This window comes from Callorhinus ursinus, unplaced genomic scaffold (genome assembly GCF_003265705.2).
Source record: "Callorhinus ursinus isolate GAN/ISIS: 27379988/994484 unplaced genomic scaffold, GSC_fseal_2.0 scaffold38, whole genome shotgun sequence".
In the NCBI taxonomy this organism is placed as follows: Eukaryota; Metazoa; Chordata; class Mammalia; order Carnivora; family Otariidae; genus Callorhinus; species Callorhinus ursinus.
In genome coordinates, this window is record NW_027397100.1 from 11,706,677 (window position 1) to 11,730,675 (window position 23,999).

Sequence of the window (23,999 nt, forward strand, 5' to 3'; positions counted from 1 at the left end):
GTGTGTGTGTGTGTGTGTGTGTGTGTGTGTGTGTGTGTGTGTGTGTGTGTGTACCCCACATCTTCTTTATCCATTCATCTGGGCTCTTTCCATAGTTCAGCTATTGTGGACATTGCTGCTATAAACACTGGGATGCAGGTGCCCCTTTGGATCACATTTGTATCTTTGGGGTACATACCCAGTAGTGCAATTGCTGGGTCGTAAGGTAGCTCTATATATTTTTTTTTAAAGATATTTATTTATTTGACAGAGAGACACAGCGAGAGAGGGAACACAAGCAGGGGGAGTGGGAGAAGAAGCAGGCTTCCAGCGGAGCAGGGAGCCCGATGTGGGGCTCGATCCCAGGACCCTGGGATCATGACCTGAGCCGAAGGCAGATGCTTAAGGACTGAGCCACCCAGGGACCCAGGGTAGCTCTATTTTCAACTTTTTGAGGAACCTCCATACTGTTTTCCAGAGTGGCTGCACCAGCTTGCATTCCCTCCAACAGTGTAGGAGGGTTCCTCTTTCTCCACATCTTCACCAACATCTGTTATTTCCTGACTTGTTGATTGTAGCCATTCTGACTGGTATGAGGTGGTATCTCATTGTGGTTTTAATTTGTATTTCCCTGATGCCAAGTTATGTTGAGCATTTTTTCATGTGTATATTGGCCATTTGGATGTCTTCTTTGGAGAAATGTCTGTTCATGTCTTCTGCCCATTTCTTGACTGGATTATTTGTTCTTTGGGTGTTGAGTTTCATAAGTTTTTTTGTGTTTTGGTTTTTTTTTTTAGGATTTTATTTATTTATTTGTCAGAGAGAGAGAGAAAGAGAAAGCACAAGCAGGGAGAATGGCAGGCAGAAGAAGCAGGAATCACAACCTGAGCCGAAGGCAGCTGCTTAACCAACTGAGCCACCCAGGCATCCCACGTTTGATAAGTTCTTTATAGATTTTGGATACTAGCCCTTTACCTGATAAGACATTTGCAAATATCTTCTCCCATTCCGTAGGCTATCTTTTGGTTTTGCCAACTATTTCCTTTGCTTGTGCAAAAGCTCTTTATCTTGATGAAGTCCCAATAGTTCATTTTTGCCTTTGTTTCCCTGGCCTTTGGAGATGTGTCTAGCCAGAAGTTGCTGCCTGTGTTTTCCTCTAGGATTTTGACGGATTCCTGTCTCACATTTAGGTCTTTCATCCATTTTGAGTTGTAATATAGTTGATTTTAATTATGTTAGCTCCAGTAATTTTTTTTACCATATTTGATTAAATAAAGGCTCCAACTTCAACTACGTCACTCTAAGCAATCATGTTAAAATTTTAACACTATTGGATTTTTATCCATTAATTCAATAAATTATCCTCAAGGAATTTATATATATTCTAGAAGTGAAGTGAGACTATGAAAATCACAAGTAAACAACTGACCAATAAATAAAACAAATTGTGTTAAGTGTTATGAAGGAAAAGGTCAAGTGGAAAATGTTGTAGTATCCAAGAAAGACATGACAGTCACCTGGACCAAACTAGTGTGGCAGTGGAGATAGAGAGAAGTCGTTGGATTTGAGATTTATTTTGGACATAGAATCAACAAGATTTGATAATGAACTGGATGAAGAAGATGACAAAAAGGGAGGAATTGAGTTGAATCCTAGGTTTCTGACTTAAGCAACTGGGTAGACAGCAGTACCCTTAATTCATGAGATGAGGAAGACATGCAGTAGGAAATACCCAGAATTCTGTTTTAAATACAGTGATTTTGAGATCTCTATGAGACAAGCAAATATAGAGAAGTAGGTACTTGGATATGTGAGGCTGGAACCCAGTGGAGAGGTTGGGGTTGGAAATATGAATTTGGGAATCATTAATATAATGACAGTATGTAGAGATAGTATTTTCATTAGACTATAGCCTGGTCAAATTGCTTAGAATTGTGATTCCTAGATCTCTTCAGTGACACATTATCTCGGAAGTCATTTTTACATGTGGCTAAATAATTAAGAATTCATTCCTACTAATTTAGTTCCTAAAGGTTAGCTCTATTTAAGCCTTCTTTGGGGGGAGCCTCACTCTGCCTTCTGCCTACTACGTCAATCCAAAGATTAATTTAATTTGAGAGTTACCAGATGCTTCATTAATATCTCAGTGACTTTTCTCTTTCTTCACCAAAGCTAACTCTTAAAAAACCCTACATAATGAGGTACAAATAGATGAAAGGGTTGCATAGGTTTGGATTTCTATGTGAATTAGAATATCTTCTGTTCTCCATAAATTAAGTATCACTACAAGGATGTATGGGCTTGCTTACCAAGCAGAAAGAGTACTGGACTAAGAATCATGAGATTTGGGTTCCAGTTCAAATACTATCACTATTTAATTTCATTTAATTCATGGCCTCTATTTTAATTATTTTATTTAATTCATAGCCTCTACTAAAATAGGCCTGCTATTTTATGGGTCAAGTGAAGAGGCTATGGATTATTTTAAAGCCTATGAAAACATAAAATTTAGTATACACTCGAAGGATTATCATTACCTTACTATTGAGTAGTGGGAGACCTGGAGTGGTGCTGGGCATCAAGAATGACCCAGGGACGCCTGGGTGGTTCAGTTGGTTGAGCAGCTGCCTTCAGCTCAGGTCAGGATCTTAGGGTCCTAGGATCAAGTCCCATATCAGGCTCCCTGCTCAGTGGGGAGCCTGCTTCTCCCTCTCCCTCTGCTTGTGCTCTGTCAAGTAAATAAAATATTAAAAAAAAAAAAAAAAGAATGGCCCAAAGTGAAAATTCCAATTGTCTATTTCAGGATTTCTTACTATTTTTTGTGGACTCCATGACTTGGCTTTTGTATCTCTAAAACAGAAAAACCACATTGATTTCTCTCACTGTTATGAGAAGAAAATTAATAGATGACTATACATTTTGCAGAGATTCCTAGATAAAAGAGGTTAGGAAGATACAAGTGATTGTGTTGATGCTCTTATTAGCTTAGTCTAAGTAGGATTGTCTCTTGGAAAACCTGGAAAAGCTTAGCTATCATTGCTTTGTGACTTTTGCCAGCTCCCCAAGGAATCTTGGCTTTCCTGGAAAACAAACTACTACCTTGGGGGATGCTTGAAATCTCTGAAGAGTCTCTTGCAAGTAGCCAGTTCAGGGAGGTCAGACCTGGGACCATGCTGTAAAGGAAAAGAAGTCTTTTCAGAAAAGTGGCCAAGACTATTTGCTAAGCATAATACCATTTCCCAAACAGGGAGCAGAGGTACTATGCGGCCTCATTAAGACTTTTTGTGTCTTTGTTAGTATGAATTGAATAACTTAAGGGTGATTTCCTAAGAGCTCCTCTCCACCTCAATCACTGCTCTTCTCCCTTTGTTTCTTCCCATTTCATTTGTCTATGCTTTGTCTCAGTCTTCATTTTTCTATTTGAACAGGTTTTTCAGAACTTTAGGCCACACAGTTTCTCTCTCTCTTCAAGATCTCCCCATTCAAAGTGGTTTGGGGATTCTCATGCTGCAAATGTTTGTTATCAAAGACCCAGGAGGAGATAAATGGTATATACCAGTGGCTCTCAACCATGGGTGATTTGGTAATGTCTGGAGGCATTTTTGATTGTCACAACGAGAGGCAGGGTGCCACTGACATGATACAGGCCAGGGATGCTGCTAAACATCCTAAAATGCACAGAACAGCTCCCAACAACAAAGAATTATCTGGCCCCAAAGGTCAATAATGCTGCTATTGAGAAACCCAGGTAAGAACAGGTATCAGTAGTTGAAGATTACTGAGGAGGTACTGCAGCCTCCTTAGGGATGCAAACTCTCAAGGTGGTAAAGTGACAGCCACTGACATCAGATTGTTTGGACTTGGATCCCCAGGTTCCGTTTTGCTGACCGTATGATTTTGGACTAATTACTCGAAGCCATGAAAGCACAGTTTCCTCATTTGGAAAAAGGGGCTAATAAAGCATTCTCATAAACTGTAAGCTTCCTGGAGGCAGGGACCTAATTTTACCTGCCATGCTTAGATTAGGGACTAGTATCCAATGGGGAGTACTAAATATCTGTGGATTGTCTCACATAGTTCTTCTGAGGCCTAAAGCATAGCACATTTTTAGGTGATATGAAACACAGTGAGAAGGAGAAAAGCAGCCCCTGAGAGTGGGAATTAGGCTGGTACCATAAACTGGGATGTGCTGCCCTGTTGAATATAAACAATTTCATGGAACACCAATGTCAGACAAAGCCACTCTGACCAGGATGGATTAAGACAAAACGAAAACCACTCCAAAACCATGTCTGAATACAAACAAAAAAAGAACGTTGTCCCGATCACACACAAACAAAACAAATATGCCCCTCTCCTGGCCAACATGAGGGACTGCTGCTTCTTAATCAAGCATAGCTTTAGCTTCTCTTGGTTCTTCTCCCTTTTTTAGATAAGAATTAAAGGGGCACCTGGGTGGCTCAGTAGGTTAAGCCCCGACTCTTGATTTCAGCTCAGGTCATGATCTCAGAATAGCGAGATGGAGCCGTGCATCAGGCTCTGTGCTCTGTGGGAGTCTGCTTCTCTCCCTCTGCCCCTCCCGCATGCTCACCCTCTCACTCTTTCTCTCTAAATAAATAAATATCTAAAATCTAAATAAATAAATCTTTTATAAGAATTATTAAAATATCCCGTCATAGAATTACCCCCACCTCCTAACAGCATCCAGTCTAGACAGAAGGCCTGCTTCCTTGAACACACCTAAAGGTTACCTAACACAAGTCCAAATCCTGTAAATTCTTTCAGGCACCCTCTTCCTGAAATGCCTCCGTCCTTCATGGTGTGTCTCCCTCCTTGCAAGGAGACAATAAGGCCAACTTCGTTCAACTTTAGTGGTGTTGTCAGTGGTCTCAGCTGGAGGCCATCCACAGTCGTGAGAGCCCCTTCAAAGGTTAACTGCTGTTATTATGCCTCAAGGGGAATTGCATGATGCACCCAGAGCGTTCAAGCAGAGATTTCATGAACAAGTATTTTCAGGCTTCCTGACAGACTGCTGGCAGGCCACTTCTTCTCATGGGACAACTTCTCTCCTCAAAACTACAGGGGAGACTTTTGGCTTCCGACCTCCCAAGCTGGAATCCAGCATGTCAGATTAAGTTTCTCATTAAGTAAAACCTCTTGGTGAGGTGCGCGTCCCTAGCTCCAACTTCTGAGTCCCTCAAACACTGGAACACCTCAGGGGCTCATAGTGTAGGTAGTAGCAAGGAAACTAAACCCTAACGGGTTCATATTACTAAGCCTCCCACCCACCACCTAACCCACGAGAAATGGCCCCGAATTCACTCCACAAGCCCTGAACAAGAGCGCGGAAACCTGTGCGCGGAGACAGGCTGAAGTAACAGCCACCAACTGCAAAAGCCAACCCTCCGTCCGGCTTCCTTAGATGTCGCACACGCGCACGGTACGCTGGGCGGCCGTCCCGTAAGTGCCCGCCTCTTCTAGGCGGACTACAAGTCCCGGCTTGCCTGCCGCCTCGCCGCGCCGCGCCGTCGCCTGGTAACTCGCGCCAGACGGAGCGCTCGGGAGCGGTTCCTCCGTGCGCCTGCGCTTTGGCAGGCTCTGCGCAGGCGTATTTCCAACGCTTGGGAGGAGAGGGCGGGGTGTCGTTCCCTTTCGCTGATGCAAGAGCCTAGTGCGGTGGTAGGAGCAGTGTCGGTAGGAGCAGCGCTGCCAGCGGGGCCTGGGGCTGACCCGTCCGACTTCCCGTCCGTGCCGAGCCTACTCGAGCCGCAGCCATGTCCGGGGACGAGGTGAGGGCCTGAGCCTGGCTCTAGGGCTAAGGACTGAGGCGGAGAGTCTAACCCACCCCGGTGTGGGAGACCGGGCCTGCGGCCTAGCGGCCGGCCGCCGCCATGTGGGGCAGCCGGGCCTAGGCGGCTGGGAGCGAGAGAGCCGGTGAGGACTTCGGAGCCGCGGGCCTGGTCGCGGCCGGCTCTCCTCAGGGTGGCGGCGCCGAGGCCTGCGTCCTCCTGTGGCCGGCGTTTCCGGGATTTTGAGCTCGTTGAGCCGTCCTCCCAGAAGGGGGCTTGAATGCCCGGGTAATGCCCCAAAAGAACGAGATTGGGGCTGCCGACCTCTGCATTCCTTTCGATTTGACAGTGCGGCTCCAACTCTCCTCGCTGGGCGCCGGGAGTGGTGAGAGGAGCCTCCCTCAGCTCCGGCGGAACGCCCTCGTTAAAAACTTTGCAGGCTGGCAGGCTGGCTTGTCCTGGCCGGTATCCGCCCTTATTCTCATCTTGAGCATTATAGGGGTGAGGGAGATAGGACAGAGGAAAAGACCCTTCAGCCTCAAGTGACTCACCTCGGAAAGTTTTAGGGCGGGAGCCCCTGAGCCTCCCTGAACAGAGAGCTCACAGCGACGTGAGCGGGAAGATCGGGCTGCGAAGCTGGCTGGATGTTTTTCCACCGTCGTGCTTGTACTTCAGCAAATTTTCTCAAATCCTTTTAAGCCAGATTTGTACCAGTTCATGTAAAATCAAACGGCTTAAAATGAAATTTGATTTAAGTACTGTCAGTAAGTATTGACTGAGGGAAAGCTACAGCTTACCGGTCAGGTCTCCCCGCCGGAAAAAAAAAAACAACTCTTGAATTTATAATTCACTTTGTAAATATTGGGGTGCTTGCCCTATAGCGCCTTGGAGAGGAGGAGGAAAAAATCGAGGCTTCCTCGAGCGTTGGTTTTTCTAGGTAGACCCTGAACGATGCTTAGAATTTCCACAGTAGTGGAAAGGCCTGATCACAGGGTAAAGGGAGTGGTTAAGAAGGCAAGTACATGTGCTCACAAAAAGGATATTCTCCAATTTGCTTAGAGTTAATTCCCTTGAGACGTAAGTGGTGGCTAATTCGTGGAGGGATTTGAAGACCAAATTAAGGAATTTGGATTTTATTCTGGAGGAGGCGACTCCAGTCTCACCTTTGATTTTAACAATAACCGTGTAAAATTGGTATCATTGTTATGCCCATTTTAGAGATGAGAGAACTGAGGCTTAGAGGGTTGTATGATGCCCATGATTAAATACTAAGTGGCGGAGCCAGTAGTAGAATTCCAGATCTATGCAGTATTGCCTCCATCTAGGTAACTGGGAAGCTCTTGCTCTGTTAGGAGATAAAGAGTCTAAATGAAGTAGGTGGTTCTTGCTTGGAGGTCATGCTCTGACCTCCAAGACATTGCTCTGGCCACTGTATTTCAGAAGTTCTGAGAGTGGCAGTGTTTCATGCTTGTTTCTTTTCTACTCCTTTTCTCAGCTTTTCATAATCTTTAACAGTGCCTGTGTAGGTCTGTGGGGTACTATTCTGTGTATGGGGTTTATGGTAAAGTACAAGTGTTGTAAGGGAGTTAAGAGATCTACTAGTAGCTACAGGAGAAGAAATAGGACCATTTCAACATAGCGATTTGGGGAGCTGGAGGATTCAGTTTTAGCAGTGGGATCAAGTTTTGAAGGAAGTGGAATGTGAATAAATTATTGAAGGGTGAACAAGATTTTGCCAGCAAAAAATGGCAGAACCAGCATTCCAGCAGAGGGCTTTGGAAGCCAATAAAGTAGTAAGCAGCTTAGCGCTTCACAGGTCTACCAGTCCAACTTCATTTTATAGGCAGGAAACTAGGGCCTAGGGAGGTTAACTTGCCCGAGATCACACAGCAAGTTAGTGGGACTAGAAACTCAAGCCTTTGGCTTCAACTCTGTAGGTATGTGCAGAGTCTGGTTCCTCTAGTACTATTGACTAGTATTCTTAGGCCAGTCCTTAACTTCTGACTACTTTCCAGACATGTAAGGATCAAGTGAAAAGTTGTACATGGAAATGATTTATAAACTGCCAGGGTCTCCCCAAGAGTAGAAGTTCTGGGCTAGGATAGAGGGTTAAAGAACCTACTGTTAGTTTTTTTTTCCCTATTTGCTTCACATTTCCTTCTTTCTTTAAACACTTTATTGATGTATAATTGACATAAAATAAACTGCATACATTTCTTTTAAAACCTAGTAAATAAGCCAGAAACTCACCAAAATATAACTTTTTTTAACCTGGTGGAACACCATGCCCTTTAAAAAGCAGTGTTCTAGAATTACGGAAAAATATCCTAATCTGCAGGCATTCATTATTTTTCAGACCATTTTTTTTAGTGCTGTCAATAGCTAAGATTACTGCTTATTACTAGGTCCCATTTACAAGGTGTCTGAACCATTAGGTTTTCACGCAACATGGTAGGATGTTTTACAAAAGAAACTTTAAACTTAAAAAAAAAAGTTTCTGATTAAAAATGGACTGTGTGTGGGGCGCCTGGGTGGCTCAGTTGGTTAAGCAACTGCCTTCAGCTCAGGTCATGATCCTGGAGTCCCGGGGACGGGGTTGAGTCCCAGAGTCCCACATCGGGTTCCCTGCTCAGCAGGGAGTCTTCTTCTCCTTCTGACCCTCCCCCCTCCCATGCTCTCTCTCTCTCTCTCATTCTCTCTCTCAAATAAATAAAATCTTTAAAAAAAAAATGGAATGTGTGTTGTACAGAGTTTACAAAGCACAGAAGAATACAGAGGAATAAAAATCTCCCAGGATCCCATCACCCACAGATGACAATATTTAGCATTTGTTCTCACCTTGCTTCTCTAGGTTCTTCTGTAACTAACACTTGCCTCCTGGGTGTGGTGTGGCCATAAAGTTATCATCTCGGGTAAATTCTTATGGATGAGAGTAGGTTACCACTTTCATGAAGCATTCTAGCATTCTCCAACCCAACCCAACCTGGAAAGTTGAAAGTGGGAAGCTGTTTTTGAAAGCTTTGTTGTGGACTTAAAAAAAAAAAAAAGCTAAAGAGATGCTGTGGTTTTTTCCTAAGTGTACTGTCAGCAACTATTTGCTTCTCAAATCCAGACTAGTCTCATAAAACATTTTGAATGTACTGATTTGTAAGTCAGACATGAAAATCTTAAAAAAAAAAAAAAATTTTTTTTTTTTACTCAGGACTGACATGGCCTTGTATCTTAGGGGAGTCCTGCTCTGGGCACCACTTTGGGATCCCTGGTTTCCTTATATTTAAACTCTATTTTCCTATGTGGTGTGAGCATATGAGGCAATGACTTTATGTGTTAAGTATCCAGAGACAGTAATTGAGAGAGATGTTAATTATTTCAGTATATCATTCCTGCATGTTTATTACTCTTTACAAGACTACAAGCAAACTGTTTGCCTGTACACTTAAGTACAAATGATATTCAGAGGGTAAGAAGACAACTGTGGTGCTGTCCTCTGATTTAAGAATCCCTCCTAGGGCGCCTGGGTGGCTCAGTTGGTTAAGTGACTGCCTTCGGCCCAGGTCATGATCCTGGAGTCCTGGGATCGAGTCCTGTATCGGGTTCCCTGCTCAGCAGGGAGTCTGCTTCTCCCTCTGACCCTCTGACCCTCTTCCCTCTCGTGCTCTCTATCTCTCATTCTCTCCTCTCAAATAAATAAAATCTTTAAAAAAAATAAGAATCCCTCCTATCTTTGGTCTGTCTTGCTGAATAATAGTTAAAAGATAATATTCCAGGGAACTTGATAACTTGGGGAAGAATGCAATAAATTGTAAGCCCTGCCAGACAACCAAATTTCTAGTGCCTAGTATGCTGTCCTTTTGCCAAATCTCCATTTTCAGTAAATGAGGATAAACTGGATGCCTCCCTGGAATAGATTGCAACATTCCATGTACAGTGACTCAGGACCTAATAGATTAGCTGTGGGGAACTTCCTCCTGTTTCTATTTTCTTTCTTTCTTTCTTTCTTTCTTTATTTTTTATATCTTCTTTAAGTTTGCTCAGTAATGTTCTTCAGACTGACTGCATTTCAGAATTACTCATTTGCTACACAGTTAAATCTTTGTGAAGGTAGCAGAGGAAATCTTTGAAATGAGGCTGTATCAATTTCCAGAATGTCTTGCAGAGCCTTCTTCATTGGGTCAGGATGGTATCTACCCTACCTTATTACAGACCCTAGTTTGGTTTCAGTGTAGCTCAATTTCTCTAATGTACTTGAGTCATAAAGAAATGTAAGTAAATTGGAATCAATTTTGGGAATCTTTTTGAGAGTTTCATGATATGTCTTAGAAATTTAATCACCCTGAATTGATGAAATTTCAGTGATAGGAATCAAGAGATACCATGCTTCGTCAGAACTATAAAGCATTACATAAATTATAATAATTGCTAACATTCATTGAGTACTTTTGTGCCAGGCACTGTGCGAAGTGTTTTATATTTAATTACTCATTTAATCCTCCCAATAACATTATTAGGTTTGTTTTTGGTTCCGCTACTTATCTCCATTTTATAAATGAGGCATGTACAGGGCAAGAACTTATCTGGAGTAACACAAGTAAGTGCCAGAGTGGATTTGAATTCAGTCAGTTGGACTTCAGACTTGTGCTTTCAAATACTTCTCTGTCACTCAGATCCCTGGGCAAAATCCTAAATTTAAGCATGGTAGAATTTGGACAAAGATTGGTAAGGGCTTAGAGAAAAATACTTGGGACTTGAATACAATTCTGCTTGACTTCAAAGACCTCTTTACATTGTACCAGGCATCTATTCTATATGTTGTTAAACTGTTGTGTCTAAAATAATGATCTATATTTTTTTCCAAGATACCAGTGTGCACAAGTTGTTTATAAGTAAGTTTAGTTTTTCACTTACTCTCTAGTGGACATTAGATTTAAAATAACTAAGAAAACTTAATGTTCCCGAAACAAAAAGCAAAATAAAAGGTTGTATGGAAGTTTCTCTTACTCAGAGATTTGCTATAGGAAGGGTTGCTGATGGATTTTCTTAAAGATTTGTCTGAACTTGGGCGGGGGGGAGTTCTTGTTTTAATTTTTTATCAGTTCAAGTCTCCCGGCATAGCAACCCCAGGTTACCAGCCGTAAATAAAGTCTCCAAATTTGCTTGTGAAATTTAAAAGTGAAGTTGCAGTATCTTGTGAGAATTTACAAATTTCAAGGCAGGTGCATGTGTTTCCGAAGTATACCCCTCCCCCACCCCTTTACTAATAAGGGAAGGTGGTTGGATGGACTTTTTGTTTGTGTTTGTAAAATCCTTTTTGGTACTTTAATGCACCATATATTGTACTTTCAAGCGTACACTTTTTGAGTATACAACATATTTGGAATGTGAGTGTCTTTAAAAACGATCACTTGGTTCCTTTTTCTTTTTTTAAACAGATGATTTTTGATCCTACTATGAGCAAGAAGAAAAAGAAGAAGAAGAAGCCTTTTATGTTAGATGAGGAAGGGGATGCCCAGACAGAAGAAACCCAGCCCTCAGAAACAAAAGAAGTAGAACCAGAGCCAACTGAGGATAAAGATGTAGAAGCCGATGAAGAGGACAGTAGGAAAAAGGGTGAGTTGTAGATATGAAAGAGTCAGTGATGTCCTATGAGACCTGATTCTCTTCTGTGAGTGTTTTGGATTTTGTGCACAGTGATCTCTCAGCCTGGTAAATGAAGTTGAGGCTATCAATATGTTGTGTGCACTGGATCTTGCCAGATTTCTGATAGACTTGTTCCAGAGAAATTCCTACCAAATCCACAAGTTGCAGAGATGACAAAACCTCATCATTCCAGGCCTGGTTTTTCCAGTCTAACCTGTCGGGTCTCTTCCAATTTTAATTGTAGTTGTATTTGAGTGTAGGCAGAAAGACATTAGAGCAAAACAGGCAGTTTTGTATCTTAGCAAACCTAAGAATCTATAAAAGAGATTAAAATTATAGCCTAAAATGTTTGGATTTAGACACCAGTGTTAGTTATTCCCTCTTGTGCTCTAACAGACACCAATTGATAACTAGAAATAAATGATACAATAAACATGATTTATGTCTATTGAACATAAGACACTGCTGGCAATGGGGAGAACTGACATTCGTTGAGCATCTAGCATGTGCTAAGCACTTGTACGTGTTTTAAAAAAAATGAAAAATAAGACATTCTTGTAATAAGACAAAATGAATTCATAAACAGCTCCTTGAAAAACTTTGTAGCAGAGGGATCCTAAAATATTCTTAGTGTACAATAGGGCAGGCCAAATGGAAGACTTATTGAATAAACCCATTATTACTAATGGTGGATAGTTTCAAATTGTAGCCTTATTTTAACAAATGTCATATACTTTATAAGGCCCTTTGTTGATTGATTTTAGTAACAATGAGCTAACCACTAGGATTTAGATGAAAAAAGTGTAACACCTTAGTAGCCAGTAGGGAGATAGGTAAGCCAGTAAGCACCTCTGTTGGAATAACAAGGTTCTTTCAAGACACTTAGGGGGGCACTTAAAACCCAATTGGGGGATAGGCTTAGAGAAGGCTTCTTGATGGTAGTTACTTCTAACCAAGATCCAGTGAGATGAAGATAAGTGCAATATGAGAGGGCCAATGGGAGGCTTAGGTAAGAGACCACACACACTACACTAAGAAGTGGAAGTAGTTTAGTTGGACTGGAACCAGGAATTAAGGGTTGGTAGGTGAGAGGGTAGGCAGAAATGGAGAGATAAAACTAAGAGACCCTTAGAAATTGTGTTAGAACTCTGACTTTGCCATAAGAATAATGAGGCATGGTATGGTCAGATTACTAAGTAAATATTCCCAACATGGTCCCCTAACCAGGATTTTCCTACAAAGCTTTGACTTGACCTGCCATTGAGTTTTTCAGAACCATAACCTTAGGTTGTAGAGATACCACTGTACTAATACCCAGTCTCTCTATTCTGGTGACTTGACTAATTAATAGCTGAAATGTTGGTTTAACTCGGTTTGTGCTGTATCTTTTGCTAGTTGTTAATACTTTTAATTATCTGTCTTTTTAGATGCTTCTGATGATTTAGATGACTTGAACTTCTTTAATCAGAAGAAAAAGAAGAAAAAAACAAAAAAGATATTTGATATTGATGAAGCTGAAGAAGGTGTAAAGGTAGTATTGCTTTCTTATTGAAGGTAAAATTTGACCTCTCGAAAGGTTGCTAATAGCTGATGTTTCTTTTTGTCTTGTCTCAACAGCTTTGCTTTTGTTATTAAGTACTTGATCAGTGTTAAGGTCATTTTCTTGGGAGTGTGTCTGACTAGGTATCTTAAAGGGATTAAACGGTTTAAAGGAATATAAATTGAGTTTTACACATTGTATTGCAGTGCCATTAAGATGATTACAAAATGCCCTTGGTCATTAACCACACTGAGATTGGCTGAGGAGATATTTCTGTAAGTGAGAAATCCTGTGGAGCATATGTTCATATGGTTTCTTCTTCTTCTTCTTTTTTTTTTTTTTTAAGATTTTATTTATTTATTTGACAGAGAGAGACACAGTGAGAGAGGGAACACAAGCAGGGGGAGTGGGGGAGGGAGAAGCAGGCTCCTGGCTGAGCAGGGAGCCCTATGTGGGGCTCGATCCCAGGACCCTGGGATCATGACCTGAGCTGAAGGCAGACGCTTAATGACTGAGCCACCCAAGCGCCCCATATGGTTTCTTCTGTTAGACTTTCAGTAGCATGTTGAAAATACAAACTTATGTATGTTCCTTTCAGCAGCAAAAAATGAACCCCAGCTTGCGATGGTTGGTGACTGATGATTTTATGGCCTGTAGGAGAATGGGAGCATTTAGGCTGGTGTTATGGGGTTCTCTCGTCTTTTAGGGATATGAGGCCCTGTGATTATCTTGTTACTGGATCAGTTTCCAATATAAATATCAAAATTCTTTTGAACAAGGGTGAATAAATAGGTGGGTAGGTGGGTAAATAGTAGAAGGATGGATCAAGAAGGAGCTGAAAGTCTGTTATGCCCTTATTTAGAGCTACTATTTTAAAGGCCCTGTCCAGGAATCCTAAGCAGAGCCCACACATCTATTTCAAAAATCCAGGATAATAGCAATTTTATGTATATACAAGTGAGAAGGAGCAAGCATGAGAATACACATACACATGTATTAAGTGTCCCATTTTATGCTTTCTACCCCAATTTTTCTTTGGTAAATAGCTTATTTGCTCAAACTCAAGTAAATAAGGTGTATCTCACATGTAATAGGAAATGTATACAGTAATTTGTTCAGTTTTGGAAACAGTGTCACAATTTTGATAGCTTGGTTAATTCAGCAAATATGTATTGGTAATTACAGTGAGTCAGGCATTGTGTGCTAATTGCTAAGGTACTGAAATGAATGAGATATTTTTCCTTTTCAGAGATTATTTTAGTTCAGGAATAATTTAGACTCCTTTAGAACAAGATGATTTTACCTGGATTTATCTTATTCTCTCCCTGTTTGGGGATTCTCTTCTCTTCCTACTGTTGTAGGGAAAGTTATGAAAGAAATATTCAGATTATACTGAACAAAACAGGTATAAATATCCTGGGTAACAAGGTGACATACCAGATGTGCTACAGAAGGTCTTGGTTAACAAGGTTTTGTTGGTCAGTTCCTCTAGTAGCTTTTGTCCTGAAGAGTCACTTATAAGCTCTGCTCCTACTAAGTGTTTAAATACTTTTTTCTCTACTATTGAAGGCATAACATAGCTTGTTACTACAAGTATCTTCAGGCAAGGCAAGGAGTTTAACTTGAAACTAAAGTGTTTTTAAGATACTGGGTGTTGGGTTACTCGTACACCTGAATTTTCAGACCATCACAGGGCTTTTGAAAAATCTTGAAAAACAGTCTGCCATTTTCTGTTTCACTGGGTCTTTGCCTCAGTTTGGAGGTAGATCTGGCTGGAATGAAGTAAATAGTATAGGACTAGAAATTAGCTGTTGTGTGCTAATTTGTACCAGTATATATCTAAGTTTCTCGTTTAATGACTGTCATGTTAGAGACTAAATATCTGCTTTCTCGTGTATGTGTTACCCAGCTACTACACATGAGCTGATTGGTTTTTGATGGCCAAATGGGGCATTGAGGCTACATAGCTGGATTTGGGATCTCAAGGCTGAGTGTCATTTACTCCCAGCTATTCCAGTTTTTCTGCTAAGATTTATGAAATTACAGTGGCCAGTGTCAGAGTATTTCAGGATGTAGGCATGTAAAAATAGATGTTGATAAGGTAGTACTGACAGCATACTTGACAGTAGGAAGCCGGATAAGCTGGTGAAAAGGATGGAGACATCAGAAGACTAGAGACTGAGACTGGCCCTTTCTGATCTTCTGGGGTGTGTATGACTCATTTCTAGTGCCCTGTTTACATCCATAACTGTAGCAGCCAATCTTAGGATCAAGCTGTACCTTGTCGCCATCCATTCATCAGGTGACTGTAAATCTCTGGGTTCTGCCTTTTCCTTCTTTCATGATGTCATCTATTGAAATGATGCCCAAAGACCTCTTCACAATCTGGTGCGAGCTGACTGTGGTATAATAAAAAAATAAATATTTGGTCTTTGTCCCCAGTTCCTGGCACACAGCTTCTAAAACCCTTGGCATCTCTGGAGTGATAAAAGTGTCTTTTGAGAGATGACTAGTGGCTGGGAGCCCCTGGATAGGTTTAGGGTGGGGGGCTGGTTGTCAGAAAGATTAAGCCGTGATTAGAGGATTGGAACTTTCACATTCACACTCCTCCAGGGAAAGGAACTGGAGATTGAGTTCAGTCACCAATGGGCAGTGATTTAATCCTGCCTACATAATGAAACCTCCATAAAAACCCTTCAACGGCGGGGGTTAGAGAGCTTCAGGGTTAGTGAACACTAACTGTTGGGCAAGTGGTATAACCAGAGAAGGCTCTGCACCTGCCTGCCTCCCCTCTTTTCTTGCTCTATGCATCTCTTCCTTTTGGCTGTTACTGAATTGTGTCCTTTATCATAAACTCGTAATAGTTAACTAAAGTGTTTTTCTGAGTCTGAGTCCTTCTAGCAGATTTTTAAATTGGGGGGGTATTCTGAATTTGTAGTCAAGTCAGACTAAGTGTGGGTAAAACATGGGGACCCTGTGCTTGCACTGGCCTCTGAAGTAAGGACAATCTTGTGAGACTGAGCCATTAAACTTGTGGAATCTGTCACTGAGCCTGGGTAGTGTCAGAATTGAATTGAATTGTAGGCCACCTATTTAGTGTCAGAGAGTTGGACAATAGCCGTGGGAAAAAAACACATATTTGGTGTCAGGAGGAAAAATGGCTCCCATTGATTGCATCAGAATACTTAGAAACTTCTTTAAAATACTCCTAAAGCCTGTTCCTGCTAAAGATTGTCAACCAAAAGGTACAAAACCCAAAAGGAATCTTTTTTTTTCCCTTTTTTCCTTAAGATTTTATTTGTTTTAGTGAAAGAGACCACATGAGCGGGAGGGACAGAGGGAGAGAGAGAGAAAATCTCAAGCAGACTCTGCACTGAGCACAAATCCCAATGCAGGGCTCGATCTCACGACCCCAAGATCACAACCTGAACCAAAATCAAGAGTCAGATGCTCAACCGACTGTGTCACCGAGGTGCCCTGATACAGGAATCTTTTAAAGATTCCCAGGTGATTATGACAGTGGCCTGGTTTGGAAACATGGGCACTAATTACAAGATCTCAAGGCTGATGGATAAAATAAAGGAAAAGATGCCACAACAGTGTCTTAGAGGGGTGCCTGGCTGACTCAGAAGAACATGTGACTCTTGATCTCAGGGTTGTGAGTTCAAGCCCCACATTGGGTGTGGAGCCTCCTTTAAAAAAACACGGTGTCTTATTAAAGAACTTCCAATTTAAATGACAGACTTTATTTTTAATTTTTTTTTAAGATTTTATTTATTTACTGGAGAGAGAGCAAGAGAGCACAGAGGAGAAGCAGAGTCCCCGCTGAGCAGGGAGCCAGATGTGAGGCTCCATCCGAGGACCCTGAGATCATGACCTGAGCCAAAGGCAGACGCTTAACCGACTGAGCCACCCAGGCGCCCCTATTTATTTGTTTTTTATTTTTATTTTTTTTAAAGATTTTATTTGACAGAGAGCAAGAGAGGGAACACAAGGGAACACAGGGGGAGTGGGAGAGGGGAGAAGTAGGCCTTCTGCTGAGACCCCGATGCAGGGCTCGATCCCAGGACCCTGGGATCATGACCTGAGCCGAAGGCAGACGCTTAACAACTGAGCCAACCAGCCGCCCTTATTTATTTGTTTTTAAAGATTTTATTTATTTGAGAGAGGGCACAAGCGGGGGGGTAGGGGCAGAGGGAGAGGGACAGGCAGACTCCGCACTGAGCACAGAGCCTGATGCAGGGCTCAATACTAGGACCCCGAGATCATGACCTGGGCTGAAGTCAGATGCTTCACTGACTCAGCCACCCAGGTGCCCCTAAATGACAGACTTTCTGAACCACTTTGGTTCACTCGTGAGAGACATTACTTATCTATAACTTCAGTTGTGAATATTTGTTTTCCTCCAAAATGATGTCAGCCCATGTCATTTAAAAAAAAATAGTTCTAGTATCAAAATGTTGATTCTTATCTCAATTTCTTAGGATCTTAAGATTGAAAGTGATATCCAAGAACCAGCTGAACCAGAGGATGACCTTGACATTATGCTTGGCAATAAAAAGAAGAAAAAGAAGAATGTTAAGTTCCCAGATGAGGATGAAATACTAGAGAAAGATGAAGGTAGTATTGGGGCTCAGCAGTTCATTTCTAGGTTACTCAAGACTTTGGCCTGGTCTCTTTGATGACCTTTCTTATTTTTCCCTTCTCGTTATTTCCAGTGCCTGATAATGGAAACTGAAAGGAAAGGGTATCTAACTTGATGATGACAGTCCAGGATTTCATGGGGGAAAAATTTGGCAATTGGGATTACACTAACTGTAACTGTTTAAATGTTTCTTTTTTTGTTGTTAAAAGTGCTGTTTTATTCTAAGTGCTGAAGTTCTTTAGAGAACTTTAGTGTATTTAGCAGATGGATTTTTTTTTTTTAAAGATTTTATTTATTTATTTGAGAGAGAGAGAATGAGAGATAGAGAGCACGAGAGGGAAGAGGGTCAGAGGGAGAAGCAGACTCCCTGCCGAGCAGGGAGCCCGATGTGGGACTCGATCCTGGGACTCCGGGATCATGACCTGGGCCGAAGGCAGTCACTTAACCAACTGAGCCACCCAGGCGCCCTAGCAGATGGATTTTTTAATGGATGTGGATTTTTTTTTTTTTTTAAAGATTTTTATTTATTTGAGAGAGAGAATGAGAGATAGAGAGCACGAGAGGGAGGAGGGTCAGAGGGAGAAGCAGACTCCCTGCTGAGCAGGAAGCCCGATGCGGGACTCGATCCCGGGACTCCAGGATCATGACCTGAGCCGAAGGCAGTCGCTTAACCAACTGAGCCACCCAGGCGCCCAATGTGGATGTTTCTTAAGCGCTTCAAAACATCTGGACTTTTTTCCTCTAATTATTCCAGTGCATTATGTTATGTGTTTGTTAAATCAAGAAATAATTCGGTTTGTCTGTTACCACAAATTCCTAATTAGAGAGGTCTCTGTTAAGGGTTATTTATGAAAGTTGTAACATCCCTGTCTTGAAGAAGTAATAGGTTGGTTGTGAGCCTTGATGCTTTTATGCGGCAGGGAAGACAAATGTCTTTGAAGCTTTCATTTCTCTAGATCTGTCTCCGCGCGCCTCCCCCCGCCCCCCCGCTTTGTTACTGCCTACCACTCATTCTTACGGTCTTTATTATCTGTAGCTTTAGAAGATGAAGACAGCAAAAAAGATGATGGTATCTCATTCAGTAACCAGACAGGTCCTGCTTGGGCGGGCTCAGAAAGAGACTACACATATGAGGAGGTAAGATAAATTATGTTATGAAAAAGGGCTAAGATGTTCACTCGAATTCAAAGAAGAGCAAGATCTTTATTTACTTATTTTTTAATATTTGAGAGCAAGAGAGAGAGCATGCACAGTGTGGGGGGCGGAGAGGCAGAGAGAAAGAGAACCTCCAGCAGACTCCCCGCTGAGTGCAGAGCCCGGCTCCATCTCATGACCCTGAGATCATGACCTGAGTCAAAATCAAGAGTCGGATGCTTAACCAACTGAGCCACCCAGGTGCCCCTGAAGAGCAAGATCTTTATACTGAATTGGAAGGGCCATCGAAGAACAGATCCTGAAACAGACCCAGAGAGGTCACACAATCAGTGCAGTGTTGCCAGATACCCTCAGATGCCCAGAGTTCAGCAGTCATTCTGGTGGTATTCACTGTTCCATCTGAATCTATGAACTTCTGAGGACATGCAGCCCCTTATTTGAGAGAGCAGTATAGAGGAAGGGGGTAACAAGTTAGGGCCAGTGTGAGTCGAGTTTATTTGGGCTTTCCTGAATCGTACTTTTCCACGTATCACATACTTTCCCTAGAAACAGCAAAATTAGTAGGGCTCCTTCATTCAACTTTGAACTGAGTATTGCTGAGCATCCCTAATTGACCAGATCCTGGTTGAGGATTGAGTCCTGCTCTTAAGGCAAGGCCAGAACATGTAGTGGTAAGTGTGTGTGTTTAGCGAAAAGTGTTTATGTGCTTCTGAAGTGAGCACTGTGTTTAGCAAAAAGTGATGTTTGCTTTGCTTGAAGGTAAAACAGTGACTCAAGTAGGAATTTTATACTGCTGCTATTAATAAGAATGTATGTGAATACCAATTGATTCTCTATAGCTACTGAATCGAGTATTCAACATTATGAGGGAAAAGAATCCAGATATGGTTGCTGGAGAGAAAAGGAAATTTGTCATGAAACCTCCACAGGTCGTCCGAGTAGGAACAAAGAAAACTTCTTTTGTCAACTTTACAGATATCTGTAAACTGTAAGTTGGTTAATGGAGAGTCCTCCACCCCAAATACCAGATACTCTGCGGGGACTATGTTAAATGTCCTTATTGTGCACTTTGTTGCAGGTAGAAGGAAAGAATGCACAAGTGTCGGGGTTGGTTTGAGGGAGGTCACAGTTCAAGTCTGTCAGTTCTTCCCGTTCTAGGTCTCTGGGCTTGTTTTATCAGGCATCCAGAGGTGAGAGAAGCCAACTCATGCTGACCCATGAGAGTGGATCTTAACCAGATGGAGGGAAGAGGGAGGAGGTTGAATGTAGTCCTCAGACAGGAGCCTGGGGAGCCCAAGGAGGTGGAAAAACTCATTAGGCTGGGGTGGGCCTGCCAAACTGCAAAAGTGAACTCCGGGACAGCAGCTTTATTTGGCGTGCCTCTTCTTTGAATGGTCATTGCCAAGACATGGTCGATTGAGATTTTAGCTTTCTTTTTTTTTTTTTTAAAGATTTTATTTATTTACTTATTTGACAGAGAATGACCGCGAGAGAGGGAACACAAGCAGGGAGAATGGGAGAGGGAGAAGCAGGCTTCCCACTGAACAGGGAGCCCGACTCAGGGCTCAATCCGGGACCCTGGGATCATGACCTGAACCAAAGGCAAACACTTAACTGAGCCACCCAGGCGCCCCATGAGATTTCAGCTTTCTTAATTATCATCATCTCCCACGTGTATCTCACCCCCAGGTCATGTTCTGGGCCTGGCACTTCTCATAGCTCAGCTGCATCTTTTCTGACAGGCTCTTTAGGGCAACTGACCTTATTTATCTACTGTTTGTTACTCAGTTTCATAAATGATACATGCTTATTGCAGATAAAAGGCAAAACAGTGATGAACAAAAAAGAATAAACACTAAAATTCTACCACCCTGAGATAATCACTTGTTTTCATTATAGGCATTACTTAAAAGGTTTTAGACTTTTGGCTGATGACAACAGTAGTATATTCTTACTGTAGAAAAACTAGAAAATACAGGGCACCTGGGTGGTTCAGTCGTTAAGCGTCTGCTTTCGGCTCAGGTCATGATCCCAGGGTCCTGGGAATCGAGTCCCACATCGGGCTCCCTGCTCAGCGGAAAGTCTGCTTCTCCCTCTCCCACTCCCCCTGCTTGTGTTCCTGCTCTCGCTGTGTCTCTGTCAAATAAATAAATAAAATCTTAAAAAAAAAAAAAAACTAGAAAATACAGACATGCTAAAGAAAATGAAAAATCTGTAAGTCCACCATTAAGAGATAATCATAATACTTTCATGTTTAGTATTGTGCATGTATTTTTAAATAAATTAGTATTATACTGGTTTTCAATAGAATTTTTTCTTAATATCACAAAACTTTTACCCATGTCATTAAGTAGTCTTCAGAAATGTTTTGAGTAGCAACACAACATATTTTAACAGTTCCTTAGTTGGATATGGTTGCTTCCAAGTTTTCATGATCAGTGGAAAAGCTTTAGGAAACATCCTAATACACGTATCTTGACAGTAACTCAAAGCCTTAGGGCAAATTCCCAAAATGGAACTGCCAAGTGAAAAGGAATGGGTTATTTTCATGGCAGATGTTGGCAAATTGCTTTCCAGAAAACTCCTACCCATTTATACTCCCACTAGCAACGTAGGAGTTTACCTTCCTATTATATTTTCACCAACCCTCACTTACTACACTTTGGGAAAGAATAACTTAAAATTGTAGTAGTAGTACCTGGTTATTGGAACAAGTTCAAACAATGCCAAGTAAATAAAATTATTTTTTAGAAAAGATTTTAGAGAGTGTGTGCATGCGGCAGGGAGGAGCAGAAGCAGAGGGAGAGGGGAAGCTGACTCCCTGACAATGCGGGGCTTGATCCCAGGACCCTGAGATCATGACGTGAGCTGGAAAGCAAGAGTCAGATGCTTAACTGACTAAGCCACCCAGATGCCCCCGAAGTGAATAGTACTAAAAGTTTAAATACTGAATGGCATTGCTCCGTATTTGCTTTTTCCTATGTATACTTTGGCGGGGGAGGGTATTTAGAGACCTGCCTTGTTCTAAAAGCAGGATAGAATAGATGTATCAAAACTTGTTTAACTGCTCCTCACTTGTGAATATTTAAGCTGTTTTCAGTTTTTCTGCCCTTGTGCTACCATGAAGTATTTCTCTATATATTGTTCCTTTTTTGGTAATGAAGATTTTCAAAAAGGAAATACATAGGGATTAGCAGAACAAACAGCCAAGTGTCCCATTGCCTACGTTTCTTGTATTTTGCCCTGTTGACACATGTGCATCAGATTTTTTCTTCTTTAAAGGTTTTATTTTTTATTTATTTCTTTAGAAGGGGAGAGAGAGAATCCCAAGCAGGTTCCATGCCTAGCGGGGAGTTAGAGATCATGACCTGAGCCGAAATCAGGAGTCGGACACTTAACTGACTGAGCCACCCAGGCACCCCCAGATTTTTTTCTTCTTTAAAAAGAGGGTTTTACAGTTACAGTCAAGGACATCTATGTTTCTCTTTCTGATTCTTTCAACCTTCCTTCTCAGAAAAAAAGGTTAACCTCTAAAGTTGTTTACCTTTCCTGAACATGTTTCTAGACATTTATAAACAACATTACTTTATGGGCTGTAAAATGTAAATAAATGGTATCTATGTATCTTTATTTCAGGGTTTGATGAGCTAGGCACTAAAATTCACCAAATAGTTGAGTAATTACAGATAAAAACAGTGAGCAGGATGGGTTTTTTTTTTTTTAGATAACCGGTAAGATTTCCAGTGAAGGATAAAGTTTATATCACTTTCTTTTTAGATTACATCGTCAGCCCAAACATCTCCTTGCATTTTTATTGGCTGAATTGGGTACAAGGTAAGAAGCTATATTTACATTTATATACAATTATAGATAGTAGTACTGGATGTTTCAAAGGAACTTCTCGTAACTTGAAAAGGGTACATAACACCCTTAGAAAAAACATTCACACACACAAAAAAATTCACATAATGCTAATTAGAGGAACTTTTAGGTTCAGTGAGGGAGGGAAATCGTTTGAGCTTAGCTGCTTAGGAATAGGGAACAGAGTTAAAAGTGGCTCATCCATACAGGCCTGCTGGTGTTCCTGTCATTAGAATTCTTGGGTCTCCTTATGGATCAAATATTAGACTTCAGAGGAAACCATTTTCTTAGGTCAGAATTTATTTTCTAAATTGTTAATAGGCTATCAAAGAAATAGGTTGATGAGTGGCATGGGAGTAAACATTGAAACAGAGATCCATAATCAGTTCCCTGTCTTCAGGGCTCACATGTTGAAGGCACCAAGCCAGTCCATTCCCATGCAGGGAGACCAGTATCCCACAGAGCCATCCCAATGAGTTATGACCATAAGTACCAGGAATCCAAAAGTCCCTTTAAAAGTAAGTAACATAGACTTAGAGCATGATAATGATGAGTAACACATACTGAGTGCCTACTGTATGCCAGGTACTATGCCAAGCACTTTTTAGGGGTACTGTCTCAGTTATAATAGTCCAGTGAACTGTAAGTGGAAATTAGTATTACCCGTCTTACAGGTTTGGAAACAGGGAGTTGGTCACATCGCTAGCATAGTCAAGGCAGCCAACTCAGCTCTGCCGGTCTCTAGAGCTTGGGCTCTTAGAAGGCTTAGAGAGGTAACTAAGGTTGTTTGCTGTCTTCTTTCTCAAAAGTCTTACTATTTAAACTCAGTTTGTTGGAACTGACTACACTCGCTGTGGGGTTAAGGAGTGATTGATTTGACTAGTGGTAGATATGTAGACTCTGTTGTAGAAGAATGCTTTAAATGTAAATTTGTTACACTATTCTTAACTTGCATAAACTAATGAAGGAATAAAAACTCGCGGTGTCCTGCTTCTCGGAATAATTTACAGTTTTTGTAGAGGTGGGGTGGTTGTAACCAGTGAATTTATGGTCAGTGGGCTATTATGGGGTTGTTGAGAAAATTCAGTTATCTTTTGACAGTGAATGGAAAAAATTTCCTACATCAACCATTGGAATCACTGTAGCGTGGAGATTAAGGGTTACAGTCCATGGAGGATGATAATAAAGCTTTATAGTTAAAGGAAAAACACAGGAGAGGTTCTTACAAAGGTCAGTTTTATGAGATGCAAAACAAATGTAAATTTAATGCTACCTGGCTGAATTTTGTTGTTTGACTTTGTGATTTGTAACAAATGATAACATCTAGGGCAAAGCTTTACCTTACCAGAAGTGCTCGTCAGATTTGTAACAAATGATAACATCTAGGGCAAAG

General features: G+C 41.5%; 2 protein-coding genes across 2 annotated transcripts in view; one reads left to right on the forward strand and one right to left on the reverse strand.

Annotated features, from left to right (window-relative positions):
* The window catches only part of RALY (RALY heterogeneous nuclear ribonucleoprotein), a 155,491-nt gene that overhangs the window by 39,801 nt on the left and 91,691 nt on the right, over positions 1-23,999 (reverse strand). The window lies entirely within an intron of this gene.
* EIF2S2 (eukaryotic translation initiation factor 2 subunit beta) overlaps positions 5,610-23,999 on the forward strand; it is a 20,182-nt gene continuing 1,792 nt past the window's right edge. The window contains exons 1-7 of the mRNA XM_025875884.2: positions 5,610-5,768; positions 11,198-11,375; positions 12,833-12,936; positions 17,430-17,565; positions 18,627-18,727; positions 19,585-19,733; positions 22,523-22,579. Of these exons, the coding sequence (XP_025731669.1) occupies positions 5,754-5,768; positions 11,198-11,375; positions 12,833-12,936; positions 17,430-17,565; positions 18,627-18,727; positions 19,585-19,733; positions 22,523-22,579 (740 nt within the window). The 5' untranslated portion in view covers positions 5,610-5,753. The remainder of the gene's footprint in view (positions 5,769-11,197; positions 11,376-12,832; positions 12,937-17,429; positions 17,566-18,626; positions 18,728-19,584; positions 19,734-22,522; positions 22,580-23,999) is intronic.